The 18,335-nt window shown below is 37.1% G+C and overlaps 1 protein-coding gene across 2 annotated transcripts in view; it reads left to right on the top strand.

Moving 5' to 3' along the window:
• The window catches only part of LOC107688454 (TGF-beta receptor type-1-like), an 81,676-nt gene that overhangs the window by 53,051 nt on the left and 10,290 nt on the right, over positions 1-18,335 (top strand). The window contains exons 7-9 of one of the 2 annotated variants that reach the window (XR_001634237.1): positions 3,437-3,561; positions 4,224-4,354; positions 13,767-14,095. Coding sequence is in view for 1 of the 2 variants with exons in the window: in XM_016486124.1 (XP_016341610.1) it covers positions 3,437-3,561; positions 4,224-4,354; positions 13,767-13,892 (382 nt within the window). In the remaining variant the exon portion in view is untranslated. Of the gene's footprint in view, positions 1-3,436; positions 3,562-4,223; positions 4,355-13,766; positions 14,793-18,335 lie in introns of those variants that run through there. The other variant, XM_016486124.1, reaches the window with a different exon arrangement.

The following is an 18,335-nucleotide window of genomic DNA, read 5'->3' as shown; positions in this document are numbered from 1 at the left end:
ACTAAATGGTTCATTTGAATCAGTGAGTTGTCGACTCGAGAACAGCTGCAATCGGATCATTCTAATTCGTGAATGAATCGTTTGGTGCGATTTGTGAACCGATTTAACGGGTTCATTGTAAAGAATCAGTTCGTTCATGAATCAGACACCGCTTCTGCGTCTCGGAGCACATGATATATTATAAGGAGTAACAATAAGTTTTATGAAATGTAGTGAAGTAAAAAGTACGATCTTATGCTTTGGAATGTAGTATGTAAAAGTTACTAAAAATAAAACTACTCCAGTAAAATAGAGATACTTGAAAAATGTACTTAAGTACAGTAACGAAGTAAAACTACTTAGTTACTGTCCACCGTGCATCAAAGTTTTAGTGGAAAAACAGTCCTCATCTCTGCTGAAAACCTGCGCTTACAACACACCTGCTAATAGCAGCTCCAGTTGTGGCATCACGTGAACCCTTCACATCTTTTTCTTTACTACTATAGTATGAAATAAACATGAATGGACATCAAAGGTATGCTGTTTTGCTCATTCATTGTTTCAAACTGCAGAAAATGTGTAAAACAAACTCATCAGTCAGCTAAAAAAAACAGCTATAAAGAGGAGCATTTTGCTAAATTTATGCGCTATATTTTTACTTAACCTGTTGTCTACATGATTCAACTCCTCCTAGAAAATTGCATTTTACTAATGTAGAAAAACAGACTGGATGTGTGAAAGACATGTGACAACATTTATAGGATGTATTGACGAGGAGCCCAAACTACACCCAATGGCCAAGTGATGCTGACATAGTTATGGTCCGTGATATTGGCACAAATTCTCTGTAATAAACAATTCTTTGTGACTATATAGTTCTCAAATCGGAAAAGACGTTTAGTTCCCACTTTAAGTGAACCTTAGTTTCCAGGACATCTACAAGATGGAATAAAATGCTGATAAAGACAAGAAAAGATGATACATAAACACATGACAGTATGACTGAAATGTTCAAGTGGTTAAAAATATTAATAAAACATGTTTATTCTGTGGCACCTAAAAAAATATTTTGGTACCTAATTTTGTTTCTTATAGGAGCCAATGGCTCCTTAATTGATTTTTTTGTCTGGAGCCCTGGTTACACAAGATAAAGGTTGTATGCTTAACTTCATGAAAATTGTGTGATTAATCCAATTAAAATGTACAGTATGTGGAAAATAATGTGTTTTTTTAACCTTAAACCACATAAACACATTTCATTACACCAATACACAAAATAACGTTCTTTTTAGCAACATCATATGACCCCTTTAAAGTGTACCATCATTAAATTTAAAGGGGTCATGAACTGAGAAACCAAAATTTCCTTGATATTTTGACATATAAGAGGTCATTGATGAAACATCCTGCAAGTTTCAGAACTCAAAACTTTCTCGTTATTCTAAAAACAGCTTCTATTGAAACTGTTGAGAGTGGAACCACACTTCTCGGACCCCCTCAACAGGCCTAAGATCTTGAGATGACTCAGAGGACACTCAGAGGGTGAGATGTGTGCTGTGAAGGACAGTGCTGTAGGGACGCTACTCTCCCTGTTGTCACCACAAGAGTGTCACATCGAATCTACCGCGAGAAGCTCTCAGCGGTGCACCCATTCTCTTCTATGCCCCCTGGACACTACATGCACACACACACACACACACACACACACTTACCTAGACTACTGCTGGGTGTGACAGGCTGTGACACCCACACACTGACATTCATATATTCCAGTATACAACACCCACTACCATGTCCTGCTGTGATGATAACTGAATGTGACTTTTGAATGTCAAAGTGCTTCCTCACAGTCTTCTGTCCCCCTAGGGCTCACTTGAGTGATGTCGTCTAGCTCCGTCTTCATGGTTTTCAAAGGAAAACCGTGTTTTAGGCCACTGTGCAACCCACAAGACGCCCTCAGCAGCTGAACCGTTAAAGCTCCGCCTTGAGCAATCCTACCTTAACAACTGTTGCTATCTGCCATATTATCCAACAAGTTTTTTTTTGCTCCCACGTTATATTAGGTGGCCTTATTCTGTATACTTAGATTTAAACTAATCATTTGATACAGTGCTCTTATTGTGTACATACATGTTTTTACATTGTACTTATATTTTTTTTAAATACCTGCATGTAATTACATTTGTAATTAATTTTTGTAATTACATTTATAATTACACTGTTGTCACTAACCTTACCCGTATCCCACCTCAATAGCAGCAAAAGTGTCTTGCAATATAGCATGAACACAAAAAGTACATTGTACTTGTTTTTTTTTTATGTAAGTACATAGTAGTTAAGGATCCCACCTAATAAGTGGGACCCTTTTTTTACCCTTTTCTAATGTAAGTCTATGGAGGTCCTGCCTTAAAACACATTTTGCATTAAATTATCCAAAGATACAGTTAAATATTAAACCTTACATTAGTGAATCTGTGTATTTTTTATATCTTTAAATAAAAGTGTCTCCTTTCATTCCCAAATGAGCATATATAATTCCCACCAGGATTTTGCAGACTTTTTTCAGATTTTTGCAGCCCAAAATTACTGAATTTGAATAGTTTTTTTCTCAGACATTTTGGTGATATTTGCAGCAATTTTTGTGTTGATTTTCAGCAAAAATCCACCAAAAATCATTATTTATTTATATAATTGTATTAGTGCTAATAAGAGAAGTTACCTGTAATTTTTTTGTTAAATTACTGAAATCAGTTGTGGTCCATTCATTTCGCTTGTTTGGAAAGATGACAGACAAGTGCAGGTTGCAAATGAATTATAATTGGAGATAAAAAAAAATGTAACATATTACAAATGGGACGGCCTCCAATCTGAACTTTTTTCCCTTTTCAAAACACCTTTTCTTATATAACCTGATGGGTGTTGAAGTCCTGGTGCTCTGTCTAGCCAGTCCATTCCAATTTACGATGGGATTTATTGCATTACAGGGGCAGGACAGATGAATATGGATTGATCAGTTCATTTGTTCTGAGAATTGTGGATTTTGATTAGCAAAAATTGCTTTTCCCCACCAGGTGTGTGTGTGTGTGTATATATATATATATGTGTGTGTGTTTTTTTTTTTTTTTTTTGCAGAAACTAAAATGATCTTTTGTAATCACTTGATCACTCTGTATTCATTTGACTGTAATAACTGATTTCCTTGATTATGTTTCTCAGTTTTTAATCTTGGTAATTTCTTGAAGAAAAATAGCAGATAAAACTGCTTGGCAGTGTCACACTTCATTCCAGCGCATGTAAAAGTAATACTGAAAATTGTTACATTTTACCGAAAGTTATGCTCTTCACAGAAAATGTGTAGTTCATTCCTGTGGGTTGTTTTGTAAAGTTTGTCAAAATGAGCAACCGTGTAAATAATGTTAAGCTGAGGGATTTCTAATGTCATCTGTCATGTTCACAGGTATATGGCCCCTGAGGTGCTGGATGACTCCATTAACATGAAGCATTTTGAGTCTTTTAAAAGGGCAGACATCTATGCCTTGGGTCTGGTGTTTTGGGAAATTGCTCGCAGGTGTTCAATTGGAGGTACGACACTGTGATAAAAAATGATGATAATGACTGGATTTATGTTCTTCAGTGTCTTATTTATTTTCTGTGTTCATGTATATTGATTTTTAAATTTTTGTAGTTTAATTTAAAAACAATTGCATTAAAACATTTCAAATTATTATTATCTGATTAAATATAATTAATATGTAATGTTATATTGTATTATAATTAGTGTTGTCAAACGATTAATCGCGATTAATCGCATCCAAAATAAAAGTTTTTGTTTACATAATATATGTGTGTATACTGTGTATATTTATTATGTATATATAAATACAAATACATGCATGTATATATTTAAGAAAAATATGTTATTTTTATATATTAAATATATTTATATATAATATAAAATATAATAATATAAATATATAAATGTATATACATTTAAATATTTTCAAAATATATACTGTATGTGTGTGTATTTATATGTACATAATAAATATACACAGTACACATATACTATGTAAACAAAAACTTTTATTTTGGATGCGAATAATTGTTTGACAGCACTAATTATAATGAATCCCAGATTGGTTTCAGGTTTTTGGAGCCTGCTTTGTGTTATATATTAGGTACAGTACTCTTTTATTGTAACATCATATATAGATATGCTCTTGTGGACTACATTCTCTGTTCAGGCATCCATGAGGACTACCAGCTGCCCTACTATGACCTTGTACCATCTGATCCGTCAATAGAGGACATGAAGCGGGTAGTGTGTGACCAAAAGCTTCGTGCCAACATCCCTAACAGGTGGCAGAGCTGCGAGGTGAGCACTTCTTCAGCTTTATTCCTTTTTCTGTGGATGATTTTGTTTGTAGATGATCTATTCACCCCAAACTGCCCATTTTTATCTTGTTGATCTATATTAAATTGCTCTTCCTCTGATTTCTTCAAGCATTTGTTCTACACTATCAGCATAAGTGGAGGTGGCACTCTTTTTTCATTCTGTCTTGAAGCGCTTTTTACTGCTGTGAAAGGGAAGATTCGATTACATCCAATTTGCAGTCGTAAAAAGCCTCTAATCTAACTAAGCGTCTGCAGAGCTATCACAGCTTCCCGGCATAAAAGACACATTTCATGATAGTGCTGCCCAATATTAAAAGGCTGTTTTCTGATTTTCACATTTTGTAAGTGTTTTTTGGGGGGGAAAGCAGATGCAGAGGTATACGCTTATTAGATCAGACCTAAACAGACATGCTGGATTAAATACTGGGACCCATGCTGTGAAAAAATATTTGGCCCCTGTCTGATTTTCTGAATTGTTATCAAATGTTTACACTGAATGCCATTAGATCTTCAACCAACCCCCTTAGTGTTATTTATTTTTATTTATAAATTTTTATTGTTTATATATTTTGAAGTAGTGTTTATTTTTATATTTTCAGTTTTCATTTTAATTTTCAGACTTTTGTGATTTTTATTAGTGTAGGATCTCTGTCTTCGCACGGACCCACTTACACTATTGAATCCACACATGAAACAACCACATTCCATTAAGACAAACTGAGGCACTCCTCTGCAACCAGCTGCGGTCGTAAAACTCATGCAGGGTCAGTGAAGGGTTGAAGCAGTTCCTGTCCTATTCAGCGTATCTCTCAAGAGACTCAGATAAAGACAGGGCTTAAATTCTAACTCAAACGAGGAGGCAAAACTATCTTTGTTTTACGGGCTTTCAAGGACCAGATGTGTGATACCCCTGACCATTTAACACATAAATTGCTAAATCCGATAAACAGAAAGTGACAGATTAAGAACTCTCTGTCCAGGAGAAAAATGGCAGACTCCCAACTCTTGACATGGGCATGACCTCAGGACACCTCCCCTTTCCCCAATAATAATTAATTCCCTTAAAATTAAGTAATCAAAGTCATTACATTAGTTTTTATTTCATTTTAGCTTTAATTTGTTTTTATTTCAGTTTTAGTACTTTTAGTACTCCAGTTTAAACAAATTTATTTAAGTTAGTTGCCAAGGCAACATTTTTAATTTTCAGCAAGTTTTCCATCTAATACTTTTGTAACAGTTTGCAAATGGCCTTTCTGAATGTGCTTGTTAGCTCGCTGTATGCTAATTTGGCTAAAGCTCCCATTGTCTCTGACTGTATTCACAGAGACTGTGAGAGCTATGTCGTTACTTATTTTTAAGAAGCAATAAAGGTGTGTTTATGAATTAACAGATGGCGAGCATTTTCGGGTTAAAAATAAAAATAACAACATGGCTCTGGTGTTAGCAAGCACATTCAGAAAGGTGAATTGCAAACATTAACAAAATATGAAGTGAGGTACTTGTGTGTGCTGAATATAAAGTTGGGTCACGAACAGTTGGTATTGATCCATCTTTGAGAATCAACTTCTGTGCAAGTCCTGCATTTGAATGACCCTCATTTGCAAAGCAGGATCTATGCTAGGGCAGATCGTCACCAGAGGCCTATACATAGGTAGATGCCCTATTAGCGGCTGTTTCTATGGGCCTACATATGTAAGCCGTCCACCATATTGGAGGACATATTGAGAGCAACACTCAAGAGCAAGTTGCTGGTGCATCTGCACTGCAACTGTAGTTATACGCATGTATGAATATTTATATCTTCAGTAGACTTCAGAAGATGCTTTTGCTAAACTAACACAATACATCAGGACGAAGCCGTTAGCTAACAAGGCATTTAAAAGGTACTTTAGTTTAAAAACCTGTAATATTGAGTTCATATATATTAAAAACACAAACCAGTACATTCTTACATATGAAAATGTATCCAGTTTCTTCAGGAATTTAAATTTAGGCGGTTTTTACAACCAGATGCTGCACAATGTTGTTGCATCTTGAAACTCGTTGATTGTTATTGTAAGTGACGGCATAGACGGTTCCAAGATGGAGAACGCGTCAAGTATCTGGACAATCAAATGTGGCATCGGTCACACTTTATATTATGTGGCCTTAACTACTATGTACTTACATCAAAAAATAAGTACAATGTACTTGTTGTGTTCATATTGTATTGCAAAACACTTTTGCTGCTATTGAGGTGGGATGCGGGTAAGGTTAGGCACAGGTTTGGTGGTATGGGTAGGTTTAAGTGCGGATTAAGGTGTAAGGGATGGGTCAACAGTGTAATTATAAATGTAATTACAGAAATTAATTACACATGTAATTACATATAGGTATTTTAAAAAATATGAGTACAATGTAAAAACATGTATGTACACAATAAGTGCACTGTACCAAATGATTAATTTAAATATAAGTACATAGTAGTTAAGGCCACCTAATATAAAGTGGGTCCGTGGCATCTACCTATACATATCTATGCTTGTCCCTACTGTGACATCACAGTAGGGGGAAATCTGTAACTGCTCGTTTGGAGAGACTTATGTAGCTGTGTTTCTATCCAAACATGCGAATTTAACTTGTGCGCAAATCTGGAATATCACATAAAACATTTGCGAATAAAGCACCGTTTCCATCCAACGAGTCAAAGAGAACAAAATCATCACTTCCTGATAAACTGGCACTAAATATCTCTAAGAAAACTAGGAGAAGCCACTGAATATAATCATTTTCATATGTAATAAATTACTTGCGCTTCAGAGAGAGCAGACGTAACACAATAAATGCGGTCATTGCTTTTAGAGGTGGATGCCTGGTGTTTGGGAACGCAGTCATGTGACAGTAATTATACAGAAATACTTTGATGACAGACTTTCCTCAGGCATTTCAGAATGATCAAAACAACATATAGATGCTGTGAACGAGATCGGTCTGCTGGTTAGTCAAGTTATCCTGTCTCATAGCGCAAAGTCACATAACTTTTTCTATGCGCATGGTGGAATTTATTCGGTAAATGTGTTTCCATCGTAGTTTATGCACATTTTTTCTTATCGGCTAAAAAGTTTATCCTACTCAATTGTGCGCATAAGTTTTTTATGTGCATTTTTAGAATTTATGCGCATCTTGGCATTTCCATCCAGCGGTTTTTTATGCGATAATCCAAAATGCGCATAAAAATAGGTGGATGGAAACAGCTTATGTTTTATGGGGATTACAAAAAAAGGAGTGGTTGGACTTTTTACCATTATAGGTTTGTTGTTTACACACACTGTGGATACACATCTGTGTTTGAACACCTCATAAAAGTGAATTTTGCATAATAGGTCTCCTTTAACAGTAACAACACTGCAATGAATGCATAAAAGTGACCCTTTGAGAATGAAAAACACAGTAATAGGCTACATTTGTCATCTATGAAGAAAGGTCTATTACACCCTGTGTGGAAAAAGTAATTACCCCATGGAGTTAGTAATTGTTTACGCTTCCATTAGCAGCAATAACTGCAGTGAAACACCTCTTGTAGTTAGTGCTTCACACATACATTGATGTGTATATTTGACCATTTAGGTGCACGCCTGAAACCCCAAGTATACTTTGCTTGTCCTTGTTCTGTTCCGTCTTCAAGCTTACGCACAGAAAGCTCCTGGGGAACAGCCGTGATCTGCATATACACTGTATTTTACGACAGGCACTTTTCATGATTTGACTGATTCTGACGTTAGAGAGCACACCGATTTAAAGTAAAGGAACTTAATGCGGCACAATGATCATTTTAGCTTGATTAACACATTTTCAGAATTTTTGGAAGCCAAAAATCGAAACTGCAATTAAAATTTGATTCATGGCGTGATAGCCTAGTGGGCAAGTGCTCCGAAATGTAACGCTGTCGAGTTACGGGCGTCCAGAGTTCGAATCTTGAATCGAGGACCTTTCCCGATCCGGCCCCCCTCTCTCTCTCCCACTTCGCTTCCTGTCGTATCATAATAAAAGCAAAACACCAAAAATAAATATTTTTTAAAAAATGTATTCATTGCACAACCCGTAGGGCTGGGTGATATGGCAAAAAATTAAAATCTCGATTTTTTTTTCAGAACGTTTGACCGATTCTCGATTTTTTATGATTTCTAACTAGTCAACTTGAAAATGTAACTACAACATGATTCAAGTAATTTTAGCTTGATTAACACATTTTCAGAATTTTTGGAAGCCAAAAATCGAAACTGCAATTACAATTTGATTCATGGCTTGATAGCCTAGTGGGCAAGTGCTCCGAAATGTAACGCTGTTGAGTTACGGGTGTCCAGAGTTCGAATCTTGAATCGAGGACCTTTCCCGATCCGGCCCCCCTCTCTCTCTCCCACTTCGCTTCCTGTCGTATCATAATAAAAGCAAAACACCAAAAATAAATATTTTTTAAAAAATGTATTCATTGCACAACCCGTAGGGCTGGGTGATATGGCAAAAAATTAAAATCTCGATTTTTTTTTCAGAACGTTTGACCGATTCTCGATTTTTTATGATTTCTAACTAGTCAACTTGAAAATGTAACTACAACATGATTCAAGTAACTTTTTCTTTATTAGCCCTCTAATTAAAGAAAATTCTATTCCAAGTGCAGCACACATGAAGTTGTCAACATGATGTAAATGTTAAACAAATCATTTGTTAAATATCTTTGCAGAAAAGTTGCATGAACTACAACTAAATCTTGTACAAACTTGTCTTATACATATTATATGTTAAGAAAATACAAGGAGACTTGCAAGGAATAATACAATGAAAATGCTTTAAAAAAAACTCAAAAGTCAAGGCAATTCAAATTCAAAAGGACTGAAGGTATAACACCAGAAGACTATTATTAACTATAAATCTTCTGTAAAAACAATGAACAGCAGCTTTCAGCCTGTCACCATGATGCATACATGAAATGTCAGACATACAGGCCTAGTTCTTTGCAGGTTTTTTATTCGATTGTGCTGCTTTTCCATGTAAACATCAGTTTGACTGAATGGTACCTAGCGATATGAGTGTGTCACACATGAGCGGTTAATCACATGCGCCGACATGCGGTTGGATCGTTCTTTTCTCTTTACTGTTATCATTGGTATATTGTCAAAGAGTCTAATTCTAACGTTTGGTAATATTTCTATTCAAAATCGTGATTCCTCGATTTCTAAAGAATAAAATCGTGGCAAAACATTAAATTCGAATTAATTGATAAAATCTGAAAAATCGCCCAGCCCTAGCTTATATTAAAATTTTTTTCAAATATTTCAGGACACATGAAAGACACATGATATAATGTGGCCAGTGAGCGCAGCCATTCACTCATTGCTGTAGTTGTAACATTATTACAAGGGCATAAAGAGTCACCATCTCCAACTTTGAGATCGATTACAATATAAAATCATCAGATCACCCACCCACCAGTTAGAGGAACTTTATTTTCATCTTTCTAAAGTAGACTTGCTTGGGTTTGCAAGGATGAATGCTGTGCCCAGTCACAAAAAATTAATAACACTTTTTACGGCTTTGATTGATTTTGGATGTGACTTCCATGTAGCTGAGTGCTCTTGTCGTTTTTGTTAAATACAGACAGTGTAATTAAGATGACACTCTGACATTCAGTCCTGATATGACCCAAAGAACCTGCGCACCTCACTCTTTCAAAGTGCTGATTCACATGAATTACTTTCTGAAAGTTCATCTGTTTCAAAAGCTTATCAAACTCAGAGTTCACCTGAGTTAAAGTTTGTTTGGAGCGTTTTTCTGTATGCACAGGTGTGTTTAATAGAAAGAGCTGTCTAGACGGTGATGTGTGATAAAAAGGACGAGAGAAGGCCACAGCAGATGCTTCATGCTCTCTGCATTAAAAACAACTAAATGTCCAGGGTTTTCAGAAGTGACTAAATGCAATGTTTTCTTTCATCTTAAGTTTTCTTTATATGACTTTAAGTAGTTAAACGAATGCTTATGTTTGGCAAAGTTAAGAGGCAGTGGCTCTTGAATTAAAAGGTTTGAGGAGCCAAATGACTTGAGTTGAGAAATTACAACATTGCTTGATAAAGATGGTTGTTCAGAAGCGCTTTAGTTCATTGAGGTCATAGCTTCTTACTTTAGATTTTACCTAAAGTGACTGCTATGTTGAAGGGACATTTTAGTATATTCAATATGAAGATTTAATTTACATCAACTAGAGTGCTTTTCTAGTTGTATTTCGAATAATTTTATTCCAGTTTTATGCTGTCACTCTAGTGATTCTGAGTGTATTTTTGTCATATAAATATCATTGTTTTGTAATACGTATGTCAGTTGGAATGTAAAAAATTTGTATGCCTGCTGAAAAAAGGTAAAAATTTGTTGTTTAGCCTATGGTTCCAACACATTTCAGTTGCAGTCAATTCAGCCTCATGTTAACCAATAATACATTTTATAAAATATTTGTATGTCTTTAGTGAATTAGATATTAATTTTGAATTAGATATAAATTATTATATATTCAGTGATTTTTTTATTTTAGTTTTAGTTATTAAAATGTGCTTTTGCCATTTTTAGTAGTTTTTCTATCATTTTTAATTCTATTTTAATTTTTATCATTTTAGTACTTCAACTTATTTTATTTTACTTAGTTTTATTCAATTGCCAAGGCAATATTATTTTCTTCTTTGAATATTTATATTAATTTCAGCTTTATTTCAATTAACAAAAATTACTGTTAATAGTTTGAGTATTAGTTATCAGTACTAACTCTCATGAATATTTATCTTTAAAGGGGTCCTATTATGCTTTTTCACTTTTTCAAATATTTCAGGACACATGAAAGACACATGATATAATGTGGCCAGTGAGCGCAGCCATTCACTCATTGCTGTAGTTGTAACATTATTACAAGGGCATAAAGAGTCACCATCTCCAACTTTGAGATCGATTACAATATAAAATCATCAGATCACCCACCCACCAGTTAGAGGAACTTTATTTTCATCTTTCTAAAGTAGACTTGCTTGGGTTTGCAAGGATGAATGCTGTGCCCAGTCACAAAAAATTAATAACACTTTTTACGGCTTTGATTGATTTTGGATGTGACTTCCATGTAGCTGAGTGCTCTTGTCGTTTTTGTTAAATACAGACAGTGTAATTAAGATGACACTCTGACATTCAGTCCTGATATGACCCAAAGAACCTGCGCACCTCACTCTTTCAAAGTGCTGATTCACATGAATTACTTTCTGAAAGTTCATCTGTTTCAAAAGCTTATCAAACTCAGAGTTCACCTGAGTTAAAGTTTGTTTGGAGCGTTTTTCTGTATGCACAGGTGTGTTTAATAGAAAGAGCTGTCTAGACGGTGATGTGTGATAAAAAGGACGAGAGAAGGCCACAGCAGATGCTTCATGCTCTCTGCATTAAAAACAACTAAATGTCCAGGGTTTTCAGAAGTGACTAAATGCAATGTTTTCTTTCATCTTAAGTTTTCTTTATATGACTTTAAGTAGTTAAACGAATGCTTATGTTTGGCAAAGTTAAGAGGCAGTGGCTCTTGAATTAAAAGGTTTGAGGAGCCAAATGACTTGAGTTGAGAAATTACAACATTGCTTGATAAAGATGGTTGTTCAGAAGCGCTTTAGTTCATTGAGGTCATAGCTTCTTACTTTAGATTTTACCTAAAGTGACTGCTATGTTGAAGGGACATTTTAGTATATTCAATATGAAGATTTAATTTACATCAACTAGAGTGCTTTTCTAGTTGTATTTCGAATAATTTTATTCCAGTTTTATGCTGTCACTCTAGTGATTCTGAGTGTATTTTTGTCATATAAATATCATTGTTTTGTAATACGTATGTCAGTTGGAATGTAAAAAATTTGTATGCCTGCTGAAAAAAGGTAAAAATTTGTTGTTTAGCCTATGGTTCCAACACATTTCAGTTACAGTCAATTCAGCCTCATGTTAACCAATAATACATTTTATAAAATATTTGTATGTCTTTAGTGAATTAGATATTAATTCATATAGTTTTAGTTATTAAAATGTGCTTTTGCCATTTTTAGTAGTTTTTCTATCATTTTTAATTCTATTTTAATTTTTATCATTTTAGTACTTCAACTTATTTTATTTTACTTAGTTTTATTCAATTGCCAAGGCAATATTATTTTCTTCTTTGAATATTTATATTAATTTCAGCTTTATTTCAATTAACAAAAATTACTGTTAATAGTTTGAGTATTAGTTATCAGTACTAACTCTCATGAATATTTATCTTTAAAGGGGTCCTATTATGCTTTTTCACTTTTTCAACTTTAGTTAGTCTACGAGACCTGGTTGAGCTGCACTAGAGAAGGCAACAAGTGTTATCACTATGTCGGAGACACGCTAGCTTTCCCGAGGCAGACAAACTTAGAGTGGTTGCTTACAATCATCCAGGTTTAAATCGCGCTCAAATTGATTTGTTATTGACGCAATATTTACACTGAAGCTGGCAGGTGGCTATGGTAAGGGGTATGGCATTTCCCGACCAGGCGCCGAGTGGAGCCATTCACAACACAGACTGGCCCAGCTAACCAATCACAGCACATTTCGTATTTCAGAAGGCGGGCCTTCATTTGATTCAGGAATTATTTGAGCTGTTCATGTCAGACTGGTGAGAGGGGTGTTGTAATAATGTAAAATACGTGAAAAATAATGTGTTTTTCGAACAACCTAGTATGAGAGCCTGTTCTACAACCCCAAATCAAAATCAAGACTTTGTAAAAGAGCATAATAGAACCCCTTTAATTACATGCTGTCATATCAACAACAGTAAATAGGCTGATGTAAATTTCAAAATTGTCATCGTAGTAACAATCATTTCATTTCATTTTGATTCATTTTGATGTCGCGATCGCGAAGATCACCCCGCCCCCCATCCCCACACTGAATATGATTTTGAGGGGGCTCATAGCACATTCATTGCACAGAGACTAGAATTCCTACTGACGGCCCTGATTGAGGGAGTCAGTTGTAGACTCAGTAAGGGCTGTTAACGATTCACATTGACTCTGATTCAAACCGCTAACTCATAAGTGAGTGCAAAGACTGTTTTGTGAGTCTTTTTGACTTGTTCACTCAAAAGATCCAGAACTGGACATCATGACTTGCACTTTTTCAATGCATATGGACGCACATAAAGATTTCCCGACTTTCACCAATGCCAAATGATTAATTGATTGGTAACAGCAATATATGGCTGGTAAAGCTCAGTAGTTTTAGCAGTCATTCTCTCTGTGCATGTATGCAAGAGATGCAAAAGAAGGTTAGGGAATGTGTATAGCATAATAATTATACCTGTGATAGCATCTGTCTCCTCCTGCCCGCAGGCCCTGCGTGTGATGGCAAAGATCATGAGGGAATGCTGGTACGCCAACGGAGGTGCTCGCCTCACCGCGCTTCGTGTGAAAAAGTCTCTATCCCAGCTCAGTCAGCAAGAAGGAATCAAGATCTAGAGCAAAACTCTCATCATCTTGACACTCCCTCCACTCATCTAGAGAGGACAGCGAGGGACCTACATCCGGTGTGGAGGTTTACTTCAATCGGGAATATCGAGGGACCAGAAACGATTGGTGCTGTTTCACTGTTGTCCATGAACAGATACCTCCTCATCATGCAAGAACACCCCAGATAAACTTTACCAGCCATGCTTCATCTGGTGAGTCACCAAACAACAACTACAGATGGCCATTCGGTGTCATTGATGTGCTTTTCAAACTGGACTTGAGCCTTTTGGACTTGTTTCTGTATATAGCCTCTTGTCTCTAGATGTACATATCTGACTTGCTTGTATGCTCGTATATTCACGTGTAGATTAACACAGAAACAAATACTGTACATAATGACATGCTGCAGTGTTTGTCTCAGGAAGTGCCACTGCTCTGAAACAGTCCTGTTTACCATATTTGGCAAAAAAGGATCTTTGTAGGTATCAAGTCCCTACGTCTCTTTACAAACGACATTGAATTTACACCAAGCAGTTGTTTGCAAACAACTCGTCAGTTGAAGAAAACATTGAAAGTAAAAAGAATACAATTCTGCTGATTGCTGTAGCAGAAATTCCAAAGACTGATTATGTGGAAGTGGTTTCATAATGTGGCTTCACCGTACTCTCTTTCCAGAGACCAAGAGCGAGCCTGAAGGGACCAGCCAGCAAACTGGGTTAGTCATCAAAAGCCATTTGTACAAAGGCCAACTTAGCTACAGCACATCTACATTAATGTAATAAGGATGTGTATGTTTTTATGCACATTTGAAAGGATGGTGCTGTCGTGATGATTTACAGTTTTGTTTATTCATGCACCTTCAGGCTTTAAAGGGTTAGTTCACCCAAAAATCTAAATTCTGTCATTAATTACTCACCCTCATGTCCTTCAAAACCCGTAAGACCTTCGTTCATCTTCAGAACACAAATTAAGACATTTTTGATGAAATCCAAGAGCTTTCTGAACCTGCATAGTCAGCAAGGGTCCTACCACAATCAAGGCACAGAAACGTAGTAAGGACATCGTTAAAATGGTCCATGTGGTTCCATCAGTTGTTCAACCATAATTTTACAAAGCTACGAGAATACTTTTTGTGCGCAAAGAATACAAATGACGACTTTATTCAACAATTTCTTCTATTCTGGGACAGTCCTCCACCATTATCGACATTGCTTTCCTCTGCTTATGAACAAGGTGAAGTGCGTGTTCTACGTCAGCAGCACCACGCACATGCGTCGATAATGGCGGAGGACTGTCCCGACTGATGTCACATGAACCGTTTTAACGACGTCCTTACTACGTTTCTATGGCTTGATCGTGGTAGGACCCTTGCTGTCTACGGAGGGTCAGAGAGCTCTCGGATTTTATCAAAAAAATTTGTGTTCCAAAGATGAATGAAGGTCTTATGAGTTTGGATCGATATGAGGGGGAGTAATTATTTTTGGGTGAACTATCCCTTTAAGAAAACATGGACACATGTAGCTCAAAAAGACGCTAACTATGACCTATCTATTGTATTTTGCTCTGTGTATAGAGTCTGTACATGTTCCTCGGGGTGAGTTATCCAGTTTTGCTGTACATGCTGTTTTTATGAAGCTGGATTCATTCAGATCAGTAAAAGACACCATATTGATTGTGACCTCATGCATATAGTTGAGCGCCAGTCTTTGAGCCGCAATCTCGTGGATGTATCGTGTAACTCTGTGTGTCTGTATTTGGTCAAGCTAAGCAAAAAGTTAACTTTAATTGTTTTTTTATTTCATAGCTGGAAGGTACGAGTGCTAAAAGTCAATGAATGTGATCTCAAAACTTTTTAGACAGTCTGTAGACATTTTAAAGAAATCTGTTTTTATTTGGACAACCAAATATAAAACCGAAAGCATCTTCTGGAGTGTTTTTAACAGTCAAGTCAGGTGGAAATCTCTGTGTACCAAAGACACTCTTTGAAGATGAGAATGTGAAGATGTTAACCAGGCTACTTTAAAGGGATCATTCACCCAGAAATGAAAATCGTCATCAATTACTCACCCTCATGTCATTTCAAACTAATAAGACGTAAATACTTAAAGACTTAAATAAGACAAATTGAGATCTTTTTAATGAAATCTGAGAGATTTCAGTCCCTCCTTTGAAAGTCCATGTGACCAAAAGTTTGACACTTTAAAAAGTTCATACGAGATTATAAAAGAAATCCATATAAATCGTGCTGTTCTTCATATAAAGCGATTGTGTCTTTACAGAAGATTTGAATTCAGTTGCTTGATTCATGATGATTTATTTTACGATGTCTATGAACTTTGTGAAGCGTGATAGTTACAGTAAAATGGACTAAATGGAATTTAGTTTTATTAAACATATCCTTATTTGTGTCAAAGATGAACAAAAGACATACAGGTTTGAAATGAATAATTGATGACAGATTTTTTCATAACTCCCCATCACTCTGTATTTTTGTTAGAAACACAATGTCAACAATCACCAGCAGCCTTCAGAACGTTACAGTCAAAGAAAGAAACAAATGTCTAGATTTCTCTAGATATTCACAACCTCACCAGCTCAGATATTTTCTAAAGATTCAGTTTTCATTTTTTTGCTGTCATTTACTTTAACTAAAGTGTCAGTGTACACATTTTATATACCGCGGGTAAAATAAGTATTGAACACATCACCAATTTTCTCAGTAAATATATTTCTGAAGGTGCTGTTGACATGAACTTTTCACCAGATGTCGGTAACAACCCAAGTAATCCATTCATACAAAGAAAGCAAAACAAATAAGTTCAGAAATTAAGCTATGTGTAATAAAGTGGAATGACCCAGGGAAAAAGTATTGAACACACGAAGAAAGGGAGGTGCAAAAAGGCATGGAAAGCCAAGACACCAGCAGAAATCTATCAGTAATTAGAAAGCAATCCTGCCCCTTGTCAGTGAAAATTAATATTAGCTGGTTTAGTCCCAACTGATGACCAACGTGTCACACAAGAAACATTTCATGATGGGTAAAAGCAAAGAGCTCTCTCAAGACCTTTGCAACCTTATTGTTGCAAAACATACTGATGGCATTGGTTACAGAAGGATTTCTATACTTCTGAATGTTCCAGTGAGCACTGTTGGGGCCATAATCCGGAAGTGGAAAGAACATCATTTCACCATAAACCAGCCACGACCAGGTGCTCCTCGCAAGATTTCTGACAGAGGAGTGAAAAGAATTATCAGAAGAGTTTTCTAAGAGCCAAGGATCACTTGTGGAGATCTTCAGAAAGACCTGGAATTAGCAGGTACAATTGTTTCAAAGAAAATAATAAGTACAATAAGTAATGCACTCAACCGCTGTGGCCATATACATGCTCACCACGCAAGACTCCATTGCTGAAGAAAGGGTTAAGTGACATTTACTCACGTGGAGTAACCCCGAGGGGCCCTACTGCACACGGAAGTCTCTGAGATGGCTCATGGCTGCATCATTTAGAGACGGCAAAACGTGGTCTGCCAGGTGAAACACAGCCCTAGTAACTGTACCGTGGAAATACACATATGGGATCCCAACCGGGTCACTCATATGGGCACTAGCCTCGCACCAGATTTCAGGAATTCATTGGCTGAAAAGGCCTGGCGCCGGACGCTCCGCCACGTCTGGCCGCCGGAGTGCTGGAGGACTCGAAAGGGTCTGCCCGGTCAGGAGACTCTCTGGAGAACTAGGCATCCAGGACGCCGCAAGCCGACTCTGAACCGGGCCTCTCAGTGCCACTACCTGTTTGAGGTCAGAACACAGGAGGAAACCGGTTCGACACGCAGGCTATAGAACCTAGCGAACGTGTTAGGAGTTGCCCAGCCCGCAGGTCTGCAAATGTCTGCTAGTGAGGCACCACGAGCCAGCGCCCAGGATGATGTGACACCCCTGAGCGGGCAGGGCACACCTAGTGCTTCATAGGCCAAGGTGATGGCATCCACTATCCAGTGGGCCATCCTCTGCTTGGAGACAGCCTTCCCCTTCTGCTGTCCACTGTAACAGACAAAGAGCTGTTCTGAGGTCCTAAAGCTCTGAGTTCTATCCACGTACTGTCGCAGTGCGCGTACAGGACAGAGCAACGCTAGGGCTGGGTCTGCCTCCTCCAGGGGCAATGCTTGCAGGTTCACTACCTGGTCCCTGAAAGGGGTGGTAGGAACCTTGGGCACATAGCCGGGCCAGGGTCTCAGTGTTGCACTGGAATCAGCCGGCCCAAACTCAAGGCACGATTTGTCAACCGAAAATGCCTGCAGGTCCCCCACCCTCTTGATCGAGGCCAATGCAGTCAGGAGTAGGGTTTTCATAGAAAGAAACTTCAACTCGACTGACTGCAAAGGCTCAAAGGGGGCAGTTTGTAGGGCTCTCAGCACCAATGCCAGATCCCAAGAGGGTAGGGATCTGGCATT

The sequence above is a fragment of the Sinocyclocheilus anshuiensis genome, unplaced genomic scaffold (genome assembly GCF_001515605.1).
Source record: "Sinocyclocheilus anshuiensis isolate Anshui unplaced genomic scaffold, SAMN03320099.WGS_v1.1 scaffold329, whole genome shotgun sequence".
In the NCBI taxonomy this organism is placed as follows: domain Eukaryota; kingdom Metazoa; phylum Chordata; class Actinopteri; order Cypriniformes; family Cyprinidae; genus Sinocyclocheilus; species Sinocyclocheilus anshuiensis.
The sequence above is the reverse complement of the archived record's forward strand: the minus strand, read 5'-3'. Positions and strand labels throughout refer to the sequence as shown.